Genomic DNA, 26,358 nt, shown 5'->3' with positions numbered 1-26,358 from the left:
TTTTGAGCAAACAACATTTTTCATATATTAATTCTATCCAACATTTAGGTCTTTTCCCTGAACCCTCCTAAAATGAGCCTTGTGCTACTTAATTTGTCTACAACATTTACTGTGTCTTCCTATGACTCATCGGCTCCTCTCTTTAGATCGTCCCATTATTATTTACCATTATACTCACACAGCAGTGTGTTTTCTCATGCTGGGAGATTGTATCCAATTTTCTGCGTGATGCTGTCAGAGAGTCTTACTTCTTCTATCTTTAGGGAGCTTAGTGATGGATTCAGTAAAGCCTTCCAAAATGCTAGAATCAGCACCAGTTTAAGAAAGATTGCCATTCTTTCCTCTGGGAGGAAAGCATTTATTATGTTCATCAAGTAATAGACCTGCTTGTTCCTGTATCGCACATCCAGGCATGACTAGTTCTGTATAAAAGGAGGAGACAGGGACTGGTTGTGATTGGAAGGAAGGTTCTTTACCCCGGGGGGGACCACCATGGGTGACTAAACCAACAACTGTATTGGCTAAGGAAAAAGATTATGTTCTTTGTGGGGTGGGTATAACAGCTTGTGATCTAGGCAATCAATAGTGGGTAGAGGATAAAGGGAAAGACCCCAGAGAGATGAGTGAACAGTATAGTGAAAAAAGTACAGGGACCGGGACTCAAGAGGCAGGTGAGAAATGGAAGACCAGCTTGCAGTTGACTGATGGACACCAGGATCCCAGCTCTGACATAGGGTTCAAAGACACTGCATAGTGGGTGCAAGAGAAATATGGGGAGAAGAACAGAGCAGAAAGGAATCTGGGGAATAAGGCAGAAGCAGCCGAGGGCTTGTATGGGAGTTGAGGCAGAGCCTTGAAGGTTTCCTTAAAGATCTGATTCAAATGTGGCCTGATTCTGAAAGCTGTGCTCTGGCTGTGGGTGCATGTATATCAAGTCAGTGAGAGAAGGACGGGGAGGAAGAAGAATAGGAAAATGATTAGTCTTGAAGGTGAGAAACGTAAACTTAGAATTAAACAGAGCTTTACTGTACAACTTGCTGTATATGAAAATATAGTCAACTTTGGGGGAAATTTTGACCTTCAAAGTCATCTTGACTTTATTAACTTCCTTGCAAATTAGATTGGTGTTGTTATACTCCCTGATTTATTTTATTGGAAAGACCACTGGGCTGGGAATCAGAATACAATGTTTTTAGGACCATCTCTGCTGCTAACTCGCTGGGTAACATGACAAAATTTGTACATCTGTATTATATTTTTCTATCTGTAGTATGAAGAACTTGGTCTAGAGATGAATAGTCACTGGAACAGAGCTAACAGTACGTGGGCTTTGAGGGCAGTCAAATCTGGGATCACAGTTTATTGGGTATATAATTTGAGCAAATGGCTTAAATTCCTGAGCTCTAGTTTCCTTATCTGAAATATGAATAATATACTTTTAAGGGAGTTGTAAGAAATAGAAATACCTTATACAGTATTTTTGTCATGGAGGACACCAGAATTTAATAAACACCCAAACTGTGGTTATTATTGTTGTATTAAATAAAGCCAGTGTCTTTTAGGAAAGACTTCTTAAATTGAATCACTGAATAATCTCTCCCATCTCTATCTTCCTTCCTTTCCTTTTTTCCTTCCTATTTTCTGTCTTTTTGCTGTGAATTTATTTTCCTTCTAGAAGCATTTAGGTAGGAATTTAGCAAGAATCAGATAAAGGACAATTTTGACCCAAACTGATTACATTTATATAAATTGTTAAATATCATCCTAATATAAATATTAAAAGTTATTTTGTCTATTCTCTGTATAGAGCTGAAAAGTCAAATTGTGGGGGAGTTAAATTTCTGCTTTATATTAGTTTGGGTTTTATAGGATAGTGTTATTTTGTTGGAAATGTCCTGAGTTTTTAGAGCATTGCCCATGTTCATATGTAATTGCAAAATGTAATCTAGAATACAGTATCAATTAAACATCATTTTTCTCTCATTTACAAAGATTCCACTGATGTGTATATATATTAGTAATTTTTATATGCTTGCAACACATTAAAAATGGAACCACTGATTGCATCTTAGAGAGATGTTAAGTGCTTCATGGATTTGGTGTACAGCACTTATCAACCTCTGGGGAGAGTCCATATGAAAAATTGTGTGTTCTCTAAAGACCAAAAGTAGAGCAGTTTTAGTACATTTCTTTACATATCTTGCACAAGATTACGAGTCTTCCATATAACAGAAACTTAGTAAATGTTCAGCTGGTCTACTTTCTTACATTCATTTGTGGATCTGAGCTCATGCTCTGGAAAAATCTGCAGAGATGTAATTGTTTAACTCAAAACAGCAGACTGTATATAGCTATAAGCTCTCATAATTCTCTGCTCTACTCAAAAATTCCAGTGTTATAAGTAAAGACATATAAAGGAAGAACTAATCTGGATAAATAGGCTTGCAAAGGATATTGCCAGTCAGGAGAGATACGGATAAGATAAATACATTTTTTCTCAATAGTCCTTAATATCATCATCAGAGATAAGCCCCAGAATGGTTGATCTGTCGTTCTGATTTGAATGTTGTATTTTCCGGTTCTTACGATGCTTGTTCACAAGTAACTCCTTCAGGCATTTACATTTAAAAAGAAAAACAAAAGGCAAAATCATTTTATGTCAGTGCTTATTCTGTAGAGTACATTCATTGACTGGATTTGCTTATTTTTCTGTAGACACAACTTCTGTGTAGTAGAGGTCTTAGAGATTCTTTTTTCTTTCTTCTTTTAATTCATTTAGTCCACAAATCTTTACTGAGACTCCATAATGGACCAGAAAAGATTAAAGACTACGCAATTATGAAAACAGAATTGTTCCTGTCCTCATGGAGTTAATAATCTATTCATTAAATGAATAATCACATAAATAAATAGAATTGCATATTGATATAAGCCCTTTGGAAATTAGAGTACTGACTTAGACCAGAAGATACAGGTCTTGTTAGTATTGGAATTTTAGGATAAATGCAGTGGGAAAAGTCATGATTTTTGTTCAGAGAGGTTCTTTCACTTCTGTGTGCAGAATGGTTGTGGGTAGTTAACAGAAAGATTAGTAACTTAATTACTGTTGAAATAATGTAGTTCAGAGAAGACTGGAATTTGGACTAAGAAGATGAGGAGGAGTAAGCTGATTAAAATATGTTTTTAAGATTCATTTCACAAGGTCCAGTGATAGGCTAATAGTCTTGATGAAAAAGATTTCAAGGAAGACCTTCAGATTTCTTGCACACTAACTGAGTGGATGGGTTTATCATTTTCTGACAAGGGGAAGATCATCCATTTCTGGGCTTTCCACAATTGAGCAGTGTTTTTGGAAGAGATGAGTCATTCTATCCGTGTATTGCTAAGTATAAACATTTGCAACAATATTTTTATTTAGGTTTGTCTAACCTCATTGAGTTGGATTGAAAACTGATGGAAAATCTGAACTGAAGGAAGGAAGTGATGAGATATGGTCTGTGTTATTTTGCAGGATGGTATCTAAATTAAATAATAACCTACCTTTGTTGAATAAACATTCCTAGTTTCACATAGTTTTAAAATCAGATAAGTTTCTAAAGGATTTCCCTTTGTATAGACAATGTTTAGAAATTATATTGGATGAAATCTTTCAGAGAAATTATAGGTTCCTCCACAGTCAAATTCATTGTTCCTTTCTTCTTTCTTAGGTATAGCATAATTTGCTGATTCTGGGACTCAAGAGGCAGGCTAGGAATATTAGTTCTAGAGTTAAGCAAACTAGTAGGTGAAGAAAGACCTATGGGCCAACCTTGGAATAAGCGGCTTGGTAGAGCTCTAACCCCCTGATGAGATGAACATTTGGAACAAACATTTGGTGATTGTCTCTGCTCCCGGACATGCACTCAGTTAGTTCTTGTCTTCAAAACAATTGAAAGGGAGCAGTGAACTTTTAAAAAATGACTCCAGTGGCTAACTTGACTGAATTCTTATAACTTGTCAGTCATTATAATACCTGCTTTACACCTAATGATTTCTTTAATCCTTATAGCACCATTATGAGGCAGATAGTTACTGAAATTATCTCCATTCATCAGAGAACGAAACTGAGACAAGGAGTCTGGAGAAACCAAGCTTCAAATGTGCTTTAACAACAGCATTATATTGCCTTCACAAATGAATATATTTGTGTATGGCTTTGAAGAAATTTAATTTATTTATTTCATTTTAAAAAGTATTTACTTAAAAGTCAAGAACATCTCTGGAGGGTAAGAAGAGCTTTCAAGAGATCCATCTTGACCTAGGTCATTTCAAGGATGCAGTTCCTCTGCACTATCTTTTACCCACACAACTCTTATGCAAGCACAGTTCAAGGTAAAACTTTTTTCCTAAAGTACATAGGGTCATCTCCAGAAAAGTTTCTGTTTCTTGCTTTCACCTTGAGTCGTGAAGACTTAGCTTCTTTGGGCTACACTGGGCTTCTGTAGGGTGTGCTCTTACCTCTTCTGTTCCCTGTGATTACTAAAAGGAAAACCGTAGCCCTGAAAGTGAGGAGAAGTATGGCTTTCCTGTGCTAGCCAGTCTCCATTCTAGGCGGAGTGCACCCACTCTCTCTGTGGTCAACGAGGATGACAGCACTCTTCTCCAGGGGTAGCATTAAATTTTCTAGAGCCAACACGGTCTAAATAGGAAGACTTTTGGAAGGAATTTTAAAAATAAATCCATACCTAGTATTAGAAAGAGGTAAGTAAGTACATGACTTTTTTTTTTTCCTGATCTTCTAGAAAATCATCATTCTGAATTCATAGTTTTGACAAGTAAAGAGCAGCATGTATTCATCTTTTCTGGTCATTTTCTCCATTTGGTAATGTAGGATGGTGTACTCCATTTCTAAAAACAATGAGCTTTTCTGCTGCTTTCTTCTCTTTCAAAGTTCAGGGAGGAGAGATTAAACATATTCTTTGTGGTTTTAATGATGTATGTTGTATGTATTTAAAAAACCTTTCTGAATAATTAGCCTTGAGTGGCCCATAGTGCCATTTCAGATACAGGCAGATTCTTGCAATGTGGAATCTTGCAATACAGGCTGCTCTGAGAATAAAGTCTAGTAAGTGAAAAACCTCAGTAATATTTGCAACTCACTGCCTGCTTTGATACCAGTATTGATTAGACCCTCCCAGGTATTATGGAGCTAGATTGATTGAATCTTAACTCTTTCCTGATTTGACTTAACTCTGATGAAAGACTCTAAACATGGAGGACAATTTAGTTAACTGACATTTTCAAATACTTCTAGATTCCAACATAGATCTTTAGTTATTTTCATGAACGTATTCCGTTTCTTTAGTATAAACATACCACTGCTAGCTAACTGAATTGTTAGCTTCCCCCACTATTAAAGTTTCTTACCCTCTTCCTTTCATACTATTTTTGTTTGTTTTAAGTTCCCTATTGCCCTTTCTTAAGCAGGTCCACTTAAAAAATAATCAAAGGAATACACAGTAGATGTTCCTGCTTGTTCTTTTTTTTTTTTTAATTAATTAATTAATTAATTTGTTTATTTATAGCATAACAGTGTTCATTGTTTTGGCATCACACCCAGTGCTCCATGCAGTACGTGCCCTCCCTATTACCCACCACCTGGCTCCTCAAACCTGCTTGTTCTTATTAATTCTTCTGTTTACCACAACATACGTGGGTTCCACAACATGCGGGAGCAAAGCACCTGAACAGCCCATCTCAAATCAGTCAAGATGCTGAATGCTTTTCCTCCATCCTTTCTTCTTTTAACAATTTTAAAAAGACTTAGAAAGAAACCATTATATCTTCTGTATTGTAGAGACCTGTTGTTGTGCCTTGTAAATAGTAAGATTCATTAAATGTTTATTGAACTCAATTTTCCAGAATAATAGTCACATTTATAATTGTTTTCTTTTTGTTAAGTACACTAAATGTCTCTCCTGCACATTATAACTTTGTATATCAGGGGTTGGGACAGAATTTTTAGATTATAATAACGTTTGCTATGTATGTATTTGACTACATTACAAATGCAAAATGTGCTTTCAGTAACATTAGCAACCTAATATTTCTATAGATAGATGGATAGATCTAGTTTATCACAGCCCGGGTAAAGTAATTGCTTAAAGTATTTTTGACATATGTGGTATTTAAGTGCTAGGATCACATCATTCTTATCAATGATTACTTTTAAAAAACATCTTAGTCTCCAGACATTATGAACAGTTTACTTTGTTTTTATTACTGCAAAACTGTATATCATCTATTGATTGTATACTCATTATGATTCTCTACCATGATAATAACTGTCTTGCTTTTCTTTTAATGTCAACATTTGCATTCTGAGTAGAAAACAAGATCACATTTAATTTAACTATAATGTTAACAAATTACAGGGGAGCAGATGGATTTCTTGAGCACACTGTTAAGATGTTAAAAGTTTCAGTTGCAGTTTTCTGGCATTTGACATATTTTAACAGTGAAAGTAGTAAGTTTTGTGATAATTGATAAAGTAAAATCTTAGAAATGACATCTTGTTAAATATTTTAGAGATAAAGCATATTGCATGGAAAGATAAATGCATGAGATTTAAATTAAATGAATCATTAGTTTTGAAAAATTACCTGCATGGATCTTTCGTTTTTGCCTTTGGAAATGACATAATTTCCTCATGTAATTAGATTTCAAAAGAAAACTAATAAACTAAAATTATGTTTCTTTCTACTTGAACATTTGTGCTAAAGTTTTCATTTATCGAGCTATTTATATGGTTTTGATTTTTCTTTGTCTAACAAGAAACATCTGGTGTCTTATGTCATCAACCTTCTCCGCACCCACACCCCTGTGGTCTGAGCCCCTCGGTGTCACAGTACAGAACCAAATGGTCTGTGACACCACTGACTGCTGACCTCCAGCCTGGCTTCAACCTCCAGTGCTCTGTGACTCTTCTGGGTACATTCTCTCTTTCTCCTTAGCAGTTTTTCCAAAAGCTATAAATAACTTGCTTCAAGTCCTCTGTCAAGTAACCTTTCTCCTCCTCCCTCCCAGCCTTTTTCTTTCACAACTTTACCTTTTTACTCTCAGAGAAAATAATGCCACAAATCATGTTAGTTGCTGTGTTTGCTAGTTAACATTCTATCAGCCTGCACCCAAAGCTTTCCATGTATTACAGCATTTATCTTTCTTCATCCTAGCAAAAAAGAGATTATTAGTTACATTTTGCAGATGAACAAATGAGGCTTAGATAAGCCAGATATTTTGCCCAGAGTCTGGAGAGGAGGGAAGCCAAGAGCTGAACTGCTTTGTAAAAATCAGGTCGGACCTCTTTATCATTTTTCAGCTTTTGGTTCACTGAAGAGGAGGGAGGGATTTAGTTCACTTTTAACCCTCTTGGTTTAGTTGAGCATGTTTCTTTTTTCTACCTGAACAGCTGCCTCCATCTGAGCCCTGGATTGCACTGCGCACAGACTTCCTTAGAGACCATGCTCATAACTTCTGCATCCCCCCCCCCGCCAGCCCCCAGACACACAGCTCTGCCTCTGTCTGCGCTATGGCTCTGCCTCCATTCTTCCCATCATGGCACATGATCTTCAAAGACTCTTCTTGTACAGCTTTTCAACTAGCACTACCTCTTCAACGCACTCTTCATGATTCTCCTTAACTGGCTTGCTTGGGATCCCAGGTACCTCCTGTGTGCCCAATCCACGGGGACTTGCAGTTTCCATCTTAGCTGGCCTCTTTGGTGCTATTGACCGCTTCGTGAAACTCCTCTCCCTTTGCTTTCGTGACACCATCTCTCCTGGTTTCCCCTTGTGACTCCCTGGATAGTCCTCTTACCCTGCTTCACAGGCCCAGGAGTGACCTCAAATTGTACACAGAATGCTGGGTGACATTTTTCTCCTAAAAACGTCTCTGGCTTTTATTAGAGTCTCACATGTGTCTGTGAGTCAGCAAAGTTTAAGACCAACACCCTGCAGGTATGTACTCTGGATGATGTCTTTGATGTCCCTGATTTCAGCTGTCACCTCTATACCACTGATGCCCACATCTTCTATCAATCTTGTTTCTTTTGTTGGCTCTCAATGACCATGTGCAACTGCCTGTTGAACTCAGATTTCTCTAAGAAGCCTCAAGCTGAATATGCCCCCGAAGCGAGGTTATCATTTAATATACCCAAACTCCTCCTTCTGTGTCCTCTCTCTGTGATGGCACCACTAGGCAGTTTTCTAAGCAAGCCGGTGGGCGTCCTTTTATTCTTTCTCCCTCTCTCCTTCTTTTCTCAGCAGCCATGCTGTCCATCTACATTTCCACTGTTTTGCTGCAACCCTTCTTAATCGGACAGTGCTTCCTGACTGGCCTTGATTTCTGTAACTACTGGGTGCCTCAGTCCCTTCTGCCTACAGTAGCTCCTCCTGACCTTTTTGGAGTCAGGTCTAAAACTCGGCCCCTTCCTCCGTTCTTTCCCATAACCTTCGGGGGAGAAAACTCAAGTCCACAATGACACTTGAGACCCAGCCGTGTACTTGAATATTCCTAAACGCATATTATGCTCTGAGCATGCCTTCAGTAGACTGTATGCTTCCCTCACTGTGTCTAATCCCTGTGTCTGGAAGGCATTTATGCAATTGGCCTCACTTGCCAATTTGTACGCACCTTGTTGGACACAGTTCCTGTCACCTTCTCTGTGAAATTTCCCTGATCTCTGCCAGACTTGCATTGGTACCCATTGTCATTGGACCACCTGCTTATAATACTCACCATCCCTTATTATTACTACATCAGTATCTGTATCAGTTCTGGCTTCTTTACTCTTTCTTTCTACTGAACCCCTCCGTCTTAGGCTAGGGACTAGATCTACTTCAACTGTTATCTGTGTCTTGACTGCCTAGCATGATGTCTGTAAAAGGGTAAGTGCTCAGTACATCTTTTTACCATGATAATATTGCAGGACCCTAGAGAGTCCTAGTTGCCATAGCTTGCATATAAGTAGGTAACTCTACAAAAATCTGTTGCATAAGTAAGCAAATCAATTATATTCTGTTTATAATGTGATTCTTTTTGCAATTCTGTTTTGCAGAGCTAAATAAATGATCTATCTATAGTTATCTTGCTCTTTGGACCTATAACTAATATGAAACACAAAATTTTATTTTCATTAGTATTTCATAGTCAAGAGGCCAATTTGACTAACATTTTCATATATTAGTACCATAAGATTAAGAAATATGATCATATGAATAATTCATTTTGGGATTAAGGAATTATTCATCTAGTAATAAAGAAGAAAGCATAGTTTCATGTTAGGTTAACTTCCTATATTAAAACCATTAATGTTGATGAATAACACATGAATTTTTACATGTTTATTTCTGCATCATGTATCTTTTGCATTTCACTACAGGTGCAAGTGGCAGTCGATTATTTGTATAATTTCCTCCCCGCCAAGCTCTGAGTCATTTCTTCCTCACAATTCAAGTGTGAACAGAACTCTCATATATGAATAACTTAAGTGTTAGCAAATTTTAGTGTAATATCACATAAATACCTCATTGTGCCACTGGGTAACTTCAAGTATTACATTAACTTTTTTAGTTTAATTTTTAAAAAGGAGTTAATTCAGTTTGTTTTGAGTTGCTCTTGCTCCAGTTGAAATATATTGGCTTAACATGGAAAGAGGTGTTGATTTATCCTTTATCCCGTTAGGAACTAGCCTTTTTTTTTTTTTTTTAATTATTTAAAAAAAAATTTTTTTATAAACATATAATGTATTATTAGCCCTAGGGGTACAGGTCTGTGAATCACCAGGTTTACACACTTCACAGCACTCACCATAGCACATACACTCCCCAATGTCCATAACCCAACTACCCTCTCCCTACCTCCCTTCCCCCAGGAACTAGCTCTTATTAGAGCCTATGTCCTTATTCCAACCCCTTCGAATCTGGGGATTTATTATCACAGTTAAGATTAGTCTATATGGGGATGCCTGGGTGATTCAGTCCATTAAGTGTCCGCCTTTGGCTCAGGTCATGATCCCGGGGTCCTGGGATCGAGTTCTACATCAGTCTCCTTGTGCAACATGGAGCCTTCTTCTCCCTCTGTCTGCCGCTCCCTCTGCTTGTGCTCGCTCGCTTTCTCTCTCTCTCTGTGTCAAATAAATAAATAAAATCTCAAAAAAAAAAAAAAGACTAGTCCATACATGGACAAAAAAACCAACAACAAAATTTTTGGCATATTTGTATTGAGGATTATCTCTTAATTCCATTATCCTCACAGGTGAAACATTTAAGAGTTTCCATTCTGCCCTTTTAGCTGCCCAACATTTTGTATCATGGACTATTTTTTCATATTTTATCACCTCCTTCTCTCTCCCTGCCCTCAATCAATGAACATGCTGCATCCTTTTATCTCCCCCCCACTTATCAAAGAGCTAGAATAATTACCAAATCAGTACTAAGTTTGAACAGAAGGCATGCCACTGGTTTAATTTGTTAGTCTCTTGTACAACCACATTCAGTTATATTATTTAGCTGGGGGCTTCTGAAATAACTCTCTTAAATGAAATGCAGTTCAACAAATGCTTAGAGAACATTAGTATCACGTGTCTTTAGGTAGACATGGAGAGATGGCCATGCATAATCCCCCACTTCTGAGATTCTCTGCTTTTGTGCATAATACATGTAAGCATATAGTCATAACTATAATGCATGGAATACTTGCTCGGTGCTATGTTTAGACACATATATTAACTGCATTATTACCTTGATTTCTCAGATAAGGAGACTGAGTTTCAAAAAGATGAACAACTTGCTCAAGGTCGCAGTCACTAACTGATGTACCCAGGATGTAAACTCAGCTTTGTGTTACTCTTCGGATGTAGTGCCTTTGTCTAGGTCACATTGTATCCCAGAAGGAGTATCTAAAGGCAGAGACGGAGGAGGAATCAACTCTAGTTATGGGAGTCAGAGAAGCAACATTTGAATTGGGCTTTGAGAAATGAAATGTTCACCAGGTAAACAGTCTAAAAATGAATAAGAGATCCTAAAAATTTTAACCATTGAGAAAGGCTGATGAAGGAGATCTCTTAAGGCAGGAAGCATTTTAAATTACTGAAGACATAACTCTTTAGTGATATGACTTATTACTTTCAGCTCAGCACAAGCAGATTAATTTTTAGAAAAAATATTAAGCCTGATAGGAGCTACTTCATAATGTCATTAAATGTGAAGTTTCATTTTTCAGGTTTTCAGCTTATATAACTAAAATTATACTGTGTATATTTTCCTAGGACTTGATTTTTTGCTTGAAATTGTTTGTGATAGCCATCTATGTAATGTGTAATGTGTGGATGTATGATGCTGTCTTTGACTCATTTATTTCATTACTGTATCATTTTTGTGAATTACAAACAGATTTATCTAGTATTAAGTCACTGGAATTTTTTGTAGCTTCTAGGTTTTTTTTTTTAATAGAAGCAGTGCTATAATAAAAATTATGACTCCTAATTGTATATAAAGTATAAAGTTATTTGCATATAAAAGTTATTGTATGTCTTCTTACTATATGCCTAGGAATGAAATTCTGGGGTCATAAGGTAGGTGCAGTATGGAAGGGAGAATTTTGGCCCCATGACCTTGCTGTCTAATGTCACACCTGTGGTCATGTTACTTATGTGGCAAGAGGAATTTTGCAGATGTAGTTAAATTACTAATCCGCTGATCTTAAGATATGAAGATTATCATGAATTATCTAAGTAGGGTCATTGTAATCACATGTGCCTTTAACAACAGAAGCAAAAAGACGGCAAAAATAAAAGTAAAAACGTAAAAACAAGCAGAATTCAGAACAGGAAATGACAGAGATGCAGCTGTTGGGACTTATTGAACTTTTCAAAAAAAAAGCAACTGTTTTTGTGTGTGTGTGTCTTTTTTCTATTCTCCATTTTCTTTATCTCTGATCTAATCTTTATATTTCCTTACTTCTGGTACCTTGGAGTTTACTTTGTTCTTGTTTTTCTAGTTCTTTGAGGTATAAAGTCATTCTGTTAATTTCTAGTCCTTTTTTTTTTTTAATCTATGCATTTACAATTATAAACTCCCTCTTGGCACTGCCATCATTGTGTCCCATATGTTTTAGTTTGTTGTATTTTCATTTTTGTTGTTTCAAGGTATTTTCTAATTTCTTTCGTGACTTTTTTTTGACCCATTAGTTGTTTAAGGATATGTTGTTTAATTTCTATATATTAGTTTATTTTCCAATTTTCCTTCCACTATTTTTTGAATTTCATTCCATTGTCATTAGAAAATATGTGTTGTATAATTTCAAGCTGCTTGAATTTGTTAAGGCTTGTTTTGTGACCTAATACGTAGTCTCTCCTGGAGAATGTTCCATGTGCACTTGAGAAGTCTGTTCCGTTGTTAATTGGATGAAGTGTGCCCTTTAGGTCCATTAGGTCCAGTTGGTCTGTAATGTTGTCCAGGTTACTCTATTTCTTTATTGATTGTTGGTCCAGTTGTTCTATCCATTATCAAAAGTGGAGTGTTAACGTGTCCTACTATTAGTGTGTTGCCGTTGCATTATATTTTATTAACACACTGCTGGATATACTAAACTAGTAGAATACCACAGGTTTTTTTTTTTATTGTGCAATTCTAAGTATTCTTTCTTGCCTGCTATTCCTTCTTTTAATAGTGAGTTTTCAGAAATGTCTTAAAAATTACATTTTGTCAGGGGCACCCGGGTGGATCAGTTGGTTAAGCGTCTGCCTTTGGCTCAGATCATGATATCAGGGTCCTGAGACAGAGCCCAGCATCAGGCTCCCTGCTCAGTGGGAGTCTGCTTCCCTCTTTCTCTGCCCTTCCCCCTGCTCATGTGTTTCCTCTCTCAAATAAATAAATAAAATCTTTAAAAAAAATTACCTTTCATCATTAATTTCTAACTTGAATTTTTTTGGTCAATAAATGTGAAATACCTTAGTAAATATTCTATGACATAGTATATGGTCAATTTTAGTAAGTGTTCCATAAATTTAAGAAAGATTTGGAGAATGAATAGAAATTGCTAAGATAAAAAAAGTGACCTTAAGGGGTTGGTAGGGTGAGTATTCCAGGTTAAGTCAGGTGGCAGAAACGAGAGATTTTACAGTGGCTGTATTTTATAAAGGCTATTTTGTCTTAATCAGTTTGAAATTATCATAGGATCTGTGTAAAGACACTGGAATATGGAAGGCTTCATGATTGGAATTCATGATCAGATCAGTCTGGCATCGATACAGGGTATAAATTAAAGGAGTACCAGACTGAGGCCAGTTAGAAATGAGAAATCCAAGCAAAAGTGTAAAGGTATGAACTAAGGCAGTGCTAGAGGTAATGAAGAAGTAGTAAGAGATAATGGGAAAATGTGACAGTTTGGGAAAAAACAATAAAAACCAAACAAACAAACAAAACCCTGACTGCATCAACAAAACCCAAAATCAAATCGAACAAAATTAAGTCACCTAGTCTCTCTGTCTCTCCAGAGGCCATTTATTCTTCCTGTGTCAGTTTTAGAAAGAAGGATTCATCTTCAGTAATTCTCCTGAGATGCGTCTTCAGCTTCTTGGTGATGAGTTCTATTCTTATTATGGGTTGCAAAATATAATAGAAGATATGAGTCTGTGAAGCTATTTTCAAAATTTGCTTTTTGGGGTAACTTTAGTTTTTGGTATTATGTCAGTTAATAGTACCAGAAACTCCCGGATATCCTTTACCCAGAATTTTTACTTTGAACAGATGTTGACTTTGTCCGAAGTGCTTTATCATTTTCTCCCCTACTTTTCCCCCTCTCATCCCCCTCTCCCATATTCTAGTTCTGAGAGTAAGTTGGAGACATTGTGTCCCCTTTCCTCTAAATTCTTGAGTGTGTGTTTCTTACCAAGGAGTTGATGATCAAAATCTGGAAACTTCACAATGATACCCTGATGTTATCTAATCCATACTCCATATTAAAATTTCAACAATTGTCCCAGTAATATCCATTGTAGCTGTTTTCCCCCAGTCTAAAATTTAGTCAAGAATCATACATTGAACTTAGTTGTCCTGATTTTAGTGTCTTTTAACCTGAAAGTTCTTTAGCTTGTCTTTTCTCTCCTCCATGTTTTTAATAATCTTTTTACTTTAGAATAGCTTTAGATTTAAAGAAAATTTACAAAGGTAGTACAGGGAGCTCTCACATATTCCTCACCCAGTTTCTCCTAACATTAATGTCTTACATTCCCAATGTACATTTGTCACGACTAGTAAACCAACATTGATACATTACAGTTAACTAACTCCAGACTGTATTTGAATTTTAGTCTTTTTTTTTTTTTTCCACTAGTGTACCTTTTCTTCTTACACAGTTCTATTCAGGATACCACATTGCGTTTAGTCATCTTGTCTCTTAGTATCTTATATTTCGTAAACAAATTTCTTAGTCTTTCCATGTTTGGGATGACGTTGACCGTTTTGGGAAGTATTAGCAGTTATTTTGTAGAATGCCCCTCAGTTTGGGATTGTTTTTCTAATGTTTTTGTCATGATTAGATTGGAGTTGTAGATTTGGAGGGAAAGGCCACATTTTATCAATGGTACATGAAATCAACATGACTTACAGCTGGTGATGTTAAGTGTACTAAGTGGCCAGGGTAGTGTTCGCCAGGTTAAAATGGTCAGTATATGCTACACATATCCTTTTGTAGTATGGTGAGTTTTTTATGTTTTAGAGCTATAATGTCAAATACATAGAGTCTTGAGATCATTATATCTTCCTAATTAATTGAAACTTTTTCTTAATTACATACGAAGTCTTTTAAAATTTCTAGCAGTCTTTTAAAATTTAAAATCTATATGTTTGCTATTATTGTAAGTCCACTGGTTTTCAGTGGGTTTTTTTTCCCCCCTTCATATATCTTTTATTCTTTTCTTTTGAACTTTCTAAGTCCTTAAATTTTGATGTTTATTGTAAATAGCACATGGATGACTTGTAGGTCCTGCCAAAGTGAATGTTTATTTTGAATTCATGCTATAATCAAGTAACGTAGTCATTGTGATCCAACCTTTATGTTGTGTATTAGTCATTTATTGAATTCTCAAACCTTGTGAGTCTCTCCCTCCCCTCCTTTTTTTGGTTTCTTATTTTTATGTCCTAAGGTGCCATAAAAAAACAATCCCAAAGTCAAATTCTGCAGGGTTACCCCTTCTTGTCTTTCTGGTTTTCCATCTTCAGCTCTAGATTGGTCCTTACTTTGTTGCCCAGTAATTAGAACATTTATTAAGACATTTTGGCAAATTTTATTCAGTGTTTTAAAGTACTGAAAGTACATGTTCAGTCAGTGTGTTTAGTTTGTCATAAGATTAAAAATGTAAATCTTTAGATTGTCAAATAGAAAGAAGAAAATAAAAGGTATAGGTAAATTAGAGTGATTAAGATTGTTGCAAGGATGCAAAAAATGGTGTATATAATATTCCAAAGAAAAACATGCAAGGATAAATTACTTGATCTTTTAGTTGTAAAGACCTGGAGAAAATAGAAGATCCTGACATGTATGGTTACCCTAGCAGGGAGTGAAAATATAGAGAAAACAAAATTTTGTGTTAGGAAGTTTCCTGCATAAGCTATGAGATGACATTTTTAGCTCAAGATGCGATGGTGCTCTTCAGAAGAAAATATTATAATAGAAAAGATTGTGGAGTTTTACAGTAATTATAGTTTTACATTGATACATTTATAGCTCAGATATTTTAATTTTTCATTCTTTTACCTTCTTCCCAGTCATGATAAGTAAAGAGTCCAGTCCCTTTACCCATGGAGAACAGGGGTTATGTTTTGATGCATACACGCTGACATAGATTGTCAGAAATGAGTTATATTTTTGAGGACAAACACACTGGTTGGGCTCTAATTCCACAACTTGTAGTTCTCAGGATGAACTGAAGGGTCTGTGAACTGGGACTTATAATGGGAGAAAGGAAGCATGATATGTACCGTGAGAGCATTGGGATTTTCTTCGGAGGATTCTCATGGACTTGTCTCTGTATTCCCTCATGTGAAGCTGGGGACGGTATACACACCTTGCATTTTCCTGGTGGACTTTGCCCTTGGTGTCAGTTGGAATCTCTATGAGCATAAGTACACCAAACACATGTAAAAAGAAAAACGTGTGGGAGTTTTACTTTCTTTAATTTTTTCTTATGTATTATATATTTTCATTATATTTGGAACACCTGCTATGTGTAGACATTTAAGTCTGTTGGCTCACAAGGGATCTATGTCATGACTTTTACCCTTACAGAGGTTATAACCAACATGAGAAAAGAAAGGGAAAAAATAGTGATTGTAACAAGTTAGGGGTAATTAAATGCCAAGTGCCATAAGAATGCAGTGAAGGCTGAACTTTATATGAGGTTGACCAGGATGAAGTTTCCTGGAACAAATGGAATGTTTTCTGGAGATATGGAGGTTTGAGGTGAAATAGGGGACAGTTAGTATGCTAAGGTATATCAGTGAATGGGAATGGCCACAAAGAAGAAATAAGCACAAATAAGTAACCATGTTGACGAAAGGAGAAAGAACTGTTGAAAACCAAGATTAGGAATAGGTTTTAATAGCATAAGGGAAATTTTTGAACCCATGGAGAAAATTTTATTATAATGTAGATATTATATAATATTATACATATTACATACGGTAGACAATATGAAGCTCTTGACAGTTCTTGGACAGAGGTCTGACATGTTGAAAGTGATCAAAGTTTACCTTCATTAGGAAATGTGGGTCCATAGGATAAACTCAGGGTTGAAACTAGGAATATATTTTGTTGGGAAAGAGCCCACCAAATAGTACTATGCTCTTTATTTGGTTCCATAAAAATGAAATGTATAATACTAGTTTATATTATAAAAATTCATATAAATTATTAATATATATAAATATATTTTTTTATTATAGAGGAATTCCAGGGAGGAAATGTGGTACGATCATACTTACAGCAGAGGAATTAAACTGTTGTAGGGTAAGTAAGTATTTCTTTGATTTGAAAAATATTTCCAACCTTTTTAAAAGATATTCCTGAAACTATGCTTAAATGATTGATTCTTGAGTAATTTTGGCAAAATATAATTAAGACTATATTATATAATTTTCTAATCTATAAAATATCATTTTAGATACTTAGTTATTTTAGACTACATTTGTAGTTCGAAAAGGATATCAGTTATTTTAACAGTTTTTTTAAGGAGTAGAAATTATTAAAATATAACCTAATATTAGGATTATTTGGGAAGGGGCTTTAATACTAGTAATTACCAGTTGTACCAATCGCTTAAATTCTTGCAAAATTTTAAAGATGAAGTGTGATTTTCTAGGAGTACTTCTAGTCACCTAACTTTAGTCCTTTTGCCTAGTATACTTATTTTTACAGTTCTAATTGAATTAATTCAGGATTTATATAAGCTCCCATCTTTTGTTAGCTTGGGAGGCTCACATTTGAGGAAAGGACCAGTTACCACTCCGGCTAGGAATATGATGACATAGAGTGCGTCCTCAGCGTTTTTAGAAGATGGCTATTTTTAGTTGTGATTTGCTGATTCAGCCATTGACTCATGTTCAGTGATTTTACAGTCATCAAGAAATGAGGTGACGGTTGGGACACTCCACACTGAAGTAGTGATAGCTCTCTGAATCTGAAGTCGATATTGTTTATTTAATGTGGCCCAGCAGATCCCTGGGAACTGTTATTTCTAGGGGGGAAAAAAAGAAGTTTTCCCTGGGTTAAATCTCTGAGGATCTTTATTTTCAGTTTCTGCTTCATAATTTTAAGAAGAGAAGTTCTGGAAGAATACTAAAATCTTAATACTGTGACATTGGCTGTAGTTTTCATTTGGGGAACAGTTATTTAATATCTAAGTATGTAACTTGAATCTCTAGAGTATTTTCTTTAAGGACAGTTACTGTGGCTTTCTATACATACATTTCTGGGACACTATGGACAGAAGTCTGCCTGATACTACTTGCCAGCAAATGTGGAAACTGGGATTTCTGTGGGGTAGGGGGTGATCAGGGAGACAACAAAAGGAAAGTATAGTAACAGTATTGTGAAGATGATTAAGCAAAGATACTAGAATTTAAGTAGTTAAAATGCATTTAAATTGATGCCCTTCTTCTTCCTCCATTGTCTATGCACCTGTGGGCAGGTCTGGCCACCTCAGTCTCAGTGTTCTTCTGTGTAAAATGCTCAGAACCTACTCACAGATAGAATGCCATTAAACAGAGTTGAGTTTGGGATTTGCTATGAATTTGTAGTTTGTCTTACCAAATCACTTGACCCTTCTGTTTTACTTTCCATATTTGCAAGGGGGAGTAAAAAACCAGACATGTGAACCAGTCACTAGAATACTTGAAAAAATTCTTCCAGGTCTGCTAATTAAGCACCATAACATTAAATCTGAAAATACAGTGTATATGAAAGCATTTTTTATATACTAGAATACATTACAAGAAGTACAACACAGTACAGAAATATTACCTACCATCTTTTTTTGTTGTTAAAATGGCACAATGATTTCTTAGCATTATATCATCTAATCATCTTTTGTACTTTGTGTCTGTAAATTTATACACACACACACACACACATATATAAAATATGTGTTAAATATAGTGAGGGAAGGAAGAGAGAAAGAAGTTCAAGGTCAATAAGATACATGTTCCTTGTGTTGACATTAACATGCTGTTTTGTCACAGACTCTTGACACTCAGGTGATTTTATGTAAATATGCCAATGAACACATTATTTTTAGTTCTATTTCAAAATAGAACCAAGATACCAAGGGCATAGATTGAGTATGGCCAGGTTGCATCTTAAATATCTTCCACTTTGAATTCTGCTGTTTTGCTCAGAAAAACAGGAAAGAACAGGAATGTTTCCATGTGAATGAAGTAGAATCTGTTACTTACTAATTACTTACCACTCTTTCTACTACTAAAGCTTTTGGAATATCTGGAATTATCATTTAATAAGTAAATACATATTTATTATACTTAACAATTGCACATCTAATATTTTAAAAAATATTGTTTAAATCATGACTTAACTTCACTTAGGTGTAGTATGTTCTCATTCTTAGCTATAGCCTTATTGATAACAAGCATCATTAAGATATATAAACCTTGAGGGGCCGCCTGGGTGGCTCAGTGGGTTAAGCCTCTGCCTTCGGCTCAGGTCACGATCTCAGGGTCCTAGGATCGAGTCCCGCATCAGGCTCTCTGCTCAGCAGGGAGCCTGCTTCCTCCTCTCTCTCTACTTGCCTCTCTATCTACTTGTGATCTCTCTCTCTATATCAAATAAATAAAATCTTAAAAAAAAAGATATATAAACCTTGAAATAATATTACGATGCTAGTATAGCAGAAGAAACAAATGTATTCAAAGCAATGTTCATAGTTATTTTGGAAGAGACAGTGCCTTCTATTTTTATTTTTTTTTAAAGATTTTATTTATTTATTTGTCAGATAGATCACAAGTAGGCAGAGAGGCAGGCAGAGAGAGAGAGAGAGGAGGAAGTGCCGAGCGGAGACCCCTATGCAGGGCTCCATCCCAGGACCCCAGGATCATGACCTGAGCCGAAGGCAGAGGCTTTAACCCACTGAGTCACCCAGGTGCCCCGAAACAGTGCCTTTTAAATGCACATTTAAGGGTACCTTGAAAATATCAGGCATTATCACTTAGAATCTTGAATGGATTAATTTTACTTCACATTTGACATCATACAACTTGATGGGTTTTTTTTTTCTTTAAAATAATTGTTATTGTTATTAACTTGAGCATAAGCTTTTTAAAATCAGGACACCTAAATTTCAGTCTTGTCTCTTTCAGTATTCAGCTGAGTGAGGTTATAGTCTTGGAGCTTTAATTTCTGCATTTGTAAAATGCTAGACGTCTTCATATATTCCCCAGGTCATTACTTTGCAGAATAAAAAAGGGGCATCATTGGAGAGATATGTATATTATAAATTTGTACAAATATTAATTTTTAGTGTAATAATTTTAATAATCTCAACCTAGTATTACATAGTTTATTTCAAATCCAACTTCTGTAATATATCTAGTCAAATGCCAGCATATGAATTAATGTTATTTTGAAGTTATCTCGGGATTGTTTGTTCACTCGGTATTTTAAAAAGTAGCTTGAGATTATCCACAAATAATATTTTTCTTTTGGTTGATTGATTCCACAATATTCGTAAAACATACAAAGTGCTAGTCCCTGAAAGGGATGCTTGGAATACAATGGTGAGAAAAAACAACAAAAAACAACCCTGGTCCTTTAATGAACAAGTAGTTTGTGGGAAGGACAGATATCAATTAGATGACTGTGTAGGTAAATTTGTCATGATATATACTAAGTGATCAAATATAAGAGAGAATGATGGAGAATCCAATTTATATTGGGGAGGGGGTCACTACAGATCTCTGAGAAAGTAACATTTAAGCTGAACCCTAAGGAATGGTTTTCCAGTTAAATGAAAGAATTCCATTGGAATGCACAGCTTGCATAAGGTTGTGAGGAGGGAAAGAATTGTGTCTGGTGTGTGGTGGCCAAGGGCTAGGAAGAAGAGATGATTGAGACAAAACTTTGCAAGATCAAGGTGGAAAAGGCTGCTCAGAGCCCATTTGGTGCTGAACTTTGTAGATCACATTAATGATTCTGTGTTTATCCTAAAGACAAGAGGAAGCCTAGAAGCATTTTAATTATGCACAGTATTATTTCTTTTATGTTTTGAGAACATTACAGTGTCTGCTGAATGGAAAGTGAGTTGCATAATTGCAAGAGTAGGAGGAGGAAGAAATACGTGCTACTGTGAGGAAGAGGGAGGTTGGACTAAGGTGATGCCAGTGTAGCCAGAGTGAAGATTGGAGAACTATCTTAGAGGTGCAGTGGTGGGACTTGGTTTAGATAAAGGGTCAAGAAAAGAAAGGAGTCAAGGACCGCTTCCTTGAGCACTTTGGGTGGATGAATATCACTAATGGAGCTGGGAAAATTGCAAGAGAATCAAGTTGGATTTGAATTAGTTAGAAGTGCCTGTGAAGCATTTGAGCAGATTTCTACCATGGCAAGTTTGTAACACTGGTGTGGAGTATTGAAGAAAGATCTTAAAATTCTCTCAGGTGGCATTAAGCACAAGAAGTTAAAAAAAAAAATCTTTGCAATGATGCTTATGCATTTCTAAAAGTAGGTAAATGCTTGTCTTTCCTCCACAGAAAGTAGATTTCATTGTGCTAGATACAGATGGAATTCCTACTAAGTTCCTAACTTGGATAATTGCAAAAAATATTTCCCCTAGGTTTGTATAATTTAGGACATTGAAAGCAATCTTTATTTTTTAATTTTAATTACTCATTTTGCAAGTCTTAAGGAATGTAATTTGAAAAATTACAACTTGGTACTATGTTTACCAGTGATGAAAATTTGTTTTAATAATATTTACTTTTGGGGCGCCTGGGTGGCTTAGTGGATTAAGCCACTGCCTTTGGCTCAGGTCATGATCTCAGGGTCCTGGGATGGAGCCCCACATCGGGCTCTCTGCTCCGCAGGGAGCCTGCTTCCTCCTCTCTCTCTGCCTGCCTCTCTGCCTACTTGTTATCTCTCTGTCAAATAAATAAATAAAATCTTTAAAAAAATAATATTTACTTTCTGTGAAGATTTACTCACAATCAATTTGAAAGATGTACATTTTAATAATCTATTATGTACTTTGAATATATCAGAGTATTTTTTGTAGTTTGTGTTTTGGTCCATGTGCTTTGGGAAAATGTCTTACAGTAGTGATTTTTTTTTTTTCCCTGTAGCAAGGACTATGTCCTTGTCCTGTGTTCTTAGAAAACTATTCTCTCTTAAGGCCATTTTAATAAATGTGAAGGTGAAAGGGCATTCAAACCAAACCAAAACAAAGAAATCAAAACCAGTCTTTCTCTCTCAGTTTTGCTCTGATTTTATAGTTTGTTAGGATGATTTTCTCACTGCTTTCTTAAAGAATAGTATAGAAATTTATTATCTTTCCACCTCAGATTTGAAAAGCAATCATGATTGAAAAGTTTGAGGTGATAGTGGGGTCCATATTTTTCTTGCCTCTGTTCTTTTAATTTTCTTTAAAATGTATGTTGGTCGTTATGCCTGGTCAGAAAATGAACTCTGTAATGAATGTTCCTTTGGCAGAAGTTACTCCATCTGTGTAGTAACACAATTACAATATACTACATCTTTATAGCTAAATACAAAAGTAAATTATACTATACCAAAGCTTTGAAAACCAGAAATCTAGACCTCTGAACCTCTCCAAGGGCAGAGATGTCTTCTTCATCTCTCTATTCCCAGATCCTAGCCTGAGTATTGCTTCAGAAATGTTTGCTAAGTAAGTATATGAAAGAATGCATGAAAAAGAGAAACAGTGTTCTCTTGTGTCTGTTCCAGAAATGCTAAAAGGAAATAATGAAAACTTTAGTTGGATTTTTAAGTACTGCTGGACTCTACAAAATAAAAAAAAAAAAAAGTGGTGATCAAGAGAGTGCTTTTTTTAGTCATTCTTAACAGTTTCATCAAATAGCATTTAAAACTGCAAGCTCTTAATTGACTCTGAATTACTTTGACCCCCCATCTCTTCCCAAAATTGTCAGTTAAAAAAAATCCAAAATACTGATTTTAATTGTTAAACTACTATTGTATTTCCTACTTTTGAAGGTGCTCGTCCTATGTAATTGAATAATGTTTAACTTCTAAATTTATGATATTCCAACTTATTTACTTATAAGCTAACCTCTGTAGCTTATGAGTGCTTAAATATATACATCCATAAAATGATGGATTTGGCATAATAATTAACATCCAAATATGTAATTACACAACAGATAAGCAGGGAAGTGTTCTACTTTCCTTGAAGCCCAATGTGATAGAATTATTAAGACTTTGTGATGTACTTGTGTATAGTTAAAAAGGAACCCTTCCCCCCCTCCACTAGATTGCAAACTATATGGTCAGTCTGGATCTGTCTTGTACCTTATCTAGTAAGCAAAGATATCTTAACATCTAATACATGATAGATATGTAATAGATGCTTAGTAATTATTTCCAGAGAAACTAACAAACAGTTGTGCTCTAAAAATGTGTACTTGAATAACTGAAGATAGGAATGAAGATCTCTATTATATAATTTTGAATACCTATAGTCATCTACTTAATGTCATTTTTTCCACGGAGAAATGTTAGAGGTTTTTAAAAAGCAATAGTTCTGTGACTAGAGCAGAAACTTCCAGAATCAATTTCTTAGTCTCACAATCCTTTACAAAGTAATTTTATGTTGTCTGGGATTCTTGCACACTTGGCCATTTGCATTAAGATGGTATATTTGTTTTCTTGTCAAGTCTTGCTTGTGATCTGCAGTTTCTAGTTATTTATAACTGAGGTTTTGAGATATTTTATTAATTTTGTTTGTAGGATGCTGTTCTGATGCAATTTTGTGCGAACAAATTGGACAAGAAGGACTTCTTTGGAAAATCAGATCCTTTTCTTGTTTTTTATCGAAGTAATGAAGATGGCAGGTAGATTTATCTTTTATGCATTTTAACTCTATAGTAAGAATAATACTTGAACTATTATTTTTTTTCCTCAGAGAAGCTCAGTGAACTGATAGACAGTAAAATATTTTGGTATTTTAAAAATTGATTTGATTTTTGCATCTCAATAACAATGTGTAATTTTATAAGCACTTTATATGTTTTATATGATATTAAAAATGATTGATTTTCAACTTCAAAGAAGCATTTCCTCTGTACTTTCCCTAAAATTATAATATTGCCTTAATAGGTTGGAAGGATTATATTTTTGTGGAAATCTAAGATGCTAAAGCTAATGCTTCTGGTTATAAAATTGAAGTCTTAAACCATTTTCTTGGAGAAGGATTAGAATTTTATGGGTTCCTTTTTATACTTTGGGGTTTTGGGATTTTTTTCCCCAGTGATATTTGTCTAACATGCAATAACATTTTTCATTACATTTTAGTAATTTGAATGTTTTTAGCAGTCATGATTTGACTGCTTTCTATGTGGTTTAAAATTGTACCCATGAGTTATAAAGTATAATTTAATATGTACTATTCTACCATTAAATATATTTTACTGTTTCTGTGATTCATACTGTACTGTCAGTATCTGTGAGAAAGGTTAGTGGTCATATTATGGGCCAAGGTTCTATTGCCTCAGTTTAAATCATGACTGTCCTACTTAGTAGCTATGAGACCATAGGTAAGCTTTTCAACCCATATGAGACGCAGTTTTCTCATCCATGAAATGGGCTAATAGTCATAGCTACTTCACAGTGTTGTTGACAGTATTAAATAAGTCACAGCTCAAAAAACCAGAAGCTTGCTTAATACATAAAATGCAAATGTTAGGTGTTGTTATTATTGAACTTAATGTATAAGTTTTCCTTAACTGTATGGAATAAAATATTAGCTAAAGGAAAAATGTTATTTTAAGAGGAAAAAAGAAGGGAAGAGAATGAAAAAAAAAAAAAAAAACCATCACAACTGCCACACTTGCAAATGAAATGATACATGTTAATGTTATATAGTAAGTATATAAAATGTATGTAAAAATAGAAAGTTTGCTATTTAAAGTGAATACACTGGGCAGTATAAAATGATGTTTTACTTATTGTGAGATTGTTGTTGATCCAAGTGCTGGTCAACGGTTGGTTATTGTGTTACAGTGTCATATTATTACACTTTTCGTACTTCCCTTCTATCTTGGTGGTAAAAAATGACAGAGTAGTATTTGCATCTGAATACTGCTTTTACCCATGTGGAAAATACTGGACAATGAAGGAACCAGTCATTTGGCAGTCATTTCAAGGGAAGAGAAAAACTAAAGAATGGTTCAGGGATTTCTTTGTGACAATGTTGTCCTGTCTGAACTACTTGTTTTCTGAATTTGCTATTTTTATTTTTACCAGTTTTCTTTACAAAGATTTGTTGTACAATGGTAGAATTTCAGTCTCTCACACATTTAATACTACTGATGAGGGTTATATTATGGAAATTTATTATGCTTGTGTAAAAATGATAGTAATTCATTCATTAAATGAAATATAATTATTAAGAAGAGTATGGTTAATCAAAAAAGTCATTTAAAAACAACTGTTGCTAAAATTTGGTGCAGCTTACTTCAGAAAACTTTCCACTTACATTTACACACAGAAAATTAGGTCACCATCTATATCTAAATATATATTTTAAAGCATATGTATTAGTGTATATATACTTATATATTTATGTTTTGTTTTGATGAGTTTTGAATGAGTAAAAGTGCTTTTCTCCACACTTTTTATGTGTAAACCTCTTTTAACTGCAAAGATTTTTAGCTTTATTTTTAACATTTATCTGAATATGAGGCTGTTTCAAAAAATTACCTGTCGCCTTTGTGTTTGAGGCTCATTTTATAAGATAGAGTAAAACTTCGTTTTAACTGGAAGCGTTAATAAAAATCCTTAACAATATATGATTATAAATTCTTATTTTCTTGCTGTCACATTTATTTAGTAACTTAAACTGTATTCATAATTAGGTAATAATTTTCCTTTGGAATAGCTGGGTTTTTGTTTTTGTTTTGCAAATGGTTTCATGTAAAGTACTTTAATAAGGCTTCATTTAAAGTATTTTAATAAGGCTGTTTAATAAAAATATTTTTATAATACTATTTTTAATATATGTGCAGTTATATTTAGGCAGTGATAAATAAATAGCTCACCGAGATGAACCACTTTCTTAAGAGCAAAAGTTCCAAGTGTCAACATATTTAATTATTATGGCTGGTGATACTAGAAATGTCATAGAATTTTGATTTCGCCATAAACAAAAAGGCCAAAAAGTCAGTAGCGTGTTTGTTGAACATGCTTATTCGAAGACGGTCAGTTGCTTGCTCTATTCTCTACCTCTGTCACTACCTGTGGATCCTTGGATCTAGATATCATCTGTGTAGCTATCCGTCTGCATCTACCACCAAACCAAAGGCTTAATATATATAAGAATGTGATTCAAGAGAAGAGAAAGCCCCTTTTTAGATCTTTAAGGATGTGTTGTATTTTAAAGAGAGGCAGAAGCCCATTTCTAAAGCAAAACAGTACACTTGACCTTTGTACAAAATGGGTTTAAACTCCACAACTCCTCTTACACATGGATTTTTTTGGATGCAAGACTGTATATGTATTTCCTCTGAAGATTTTTTTAAAATAACATTTTCTTTTCTCTAGCTTATGTTACTGCGAGAATACGGT

At 35.0% G+C, this 26,358-nt stretch overlaps 1 protein-coding gene across 1 annotated transcript in view; it reads left to right on the top strand.

The window, feature by feature from the left end:
• Positions 1-26,358, top strand: part of CPNE8 (copine 8) — a 220,448-nt gene that overhangs the window by 93,755 nt on the left and 100,335 nt on the right. The window contains exons 7-8 of the mRNA XM_046013749.1: positions 16,983-17,046; positions 23,524-23,627. Coding sequence (XP_045869705.1) covers positions 16,983-17,046; positions 23,524-23,627 — 168 coding nt within the window. The remainder of the gene's footprint in view (positions 1-16,982; positions 17,047-23,523; positions 23,628-26,358) is intronic.

The sequence above is a fragment of the Meles meles genome, chromosome 7, assembly GCF_922984935.1.
Source record: "Meles meles chromosome 7, mMelMel3.1 paternal haplotype, whole genome shotgun sequence".
Taxonomy (NCBI): Eukaryota; Metazoa; Chordata; class Mammalia; order Carnivora; family Mustelidae; genus Meles; species Meles meles.
The sequence above is the reverse complement of the archived record's forward strand: the minus strand, read 5'-3'. Positions and strand labels throughout refer to the sequence as shown.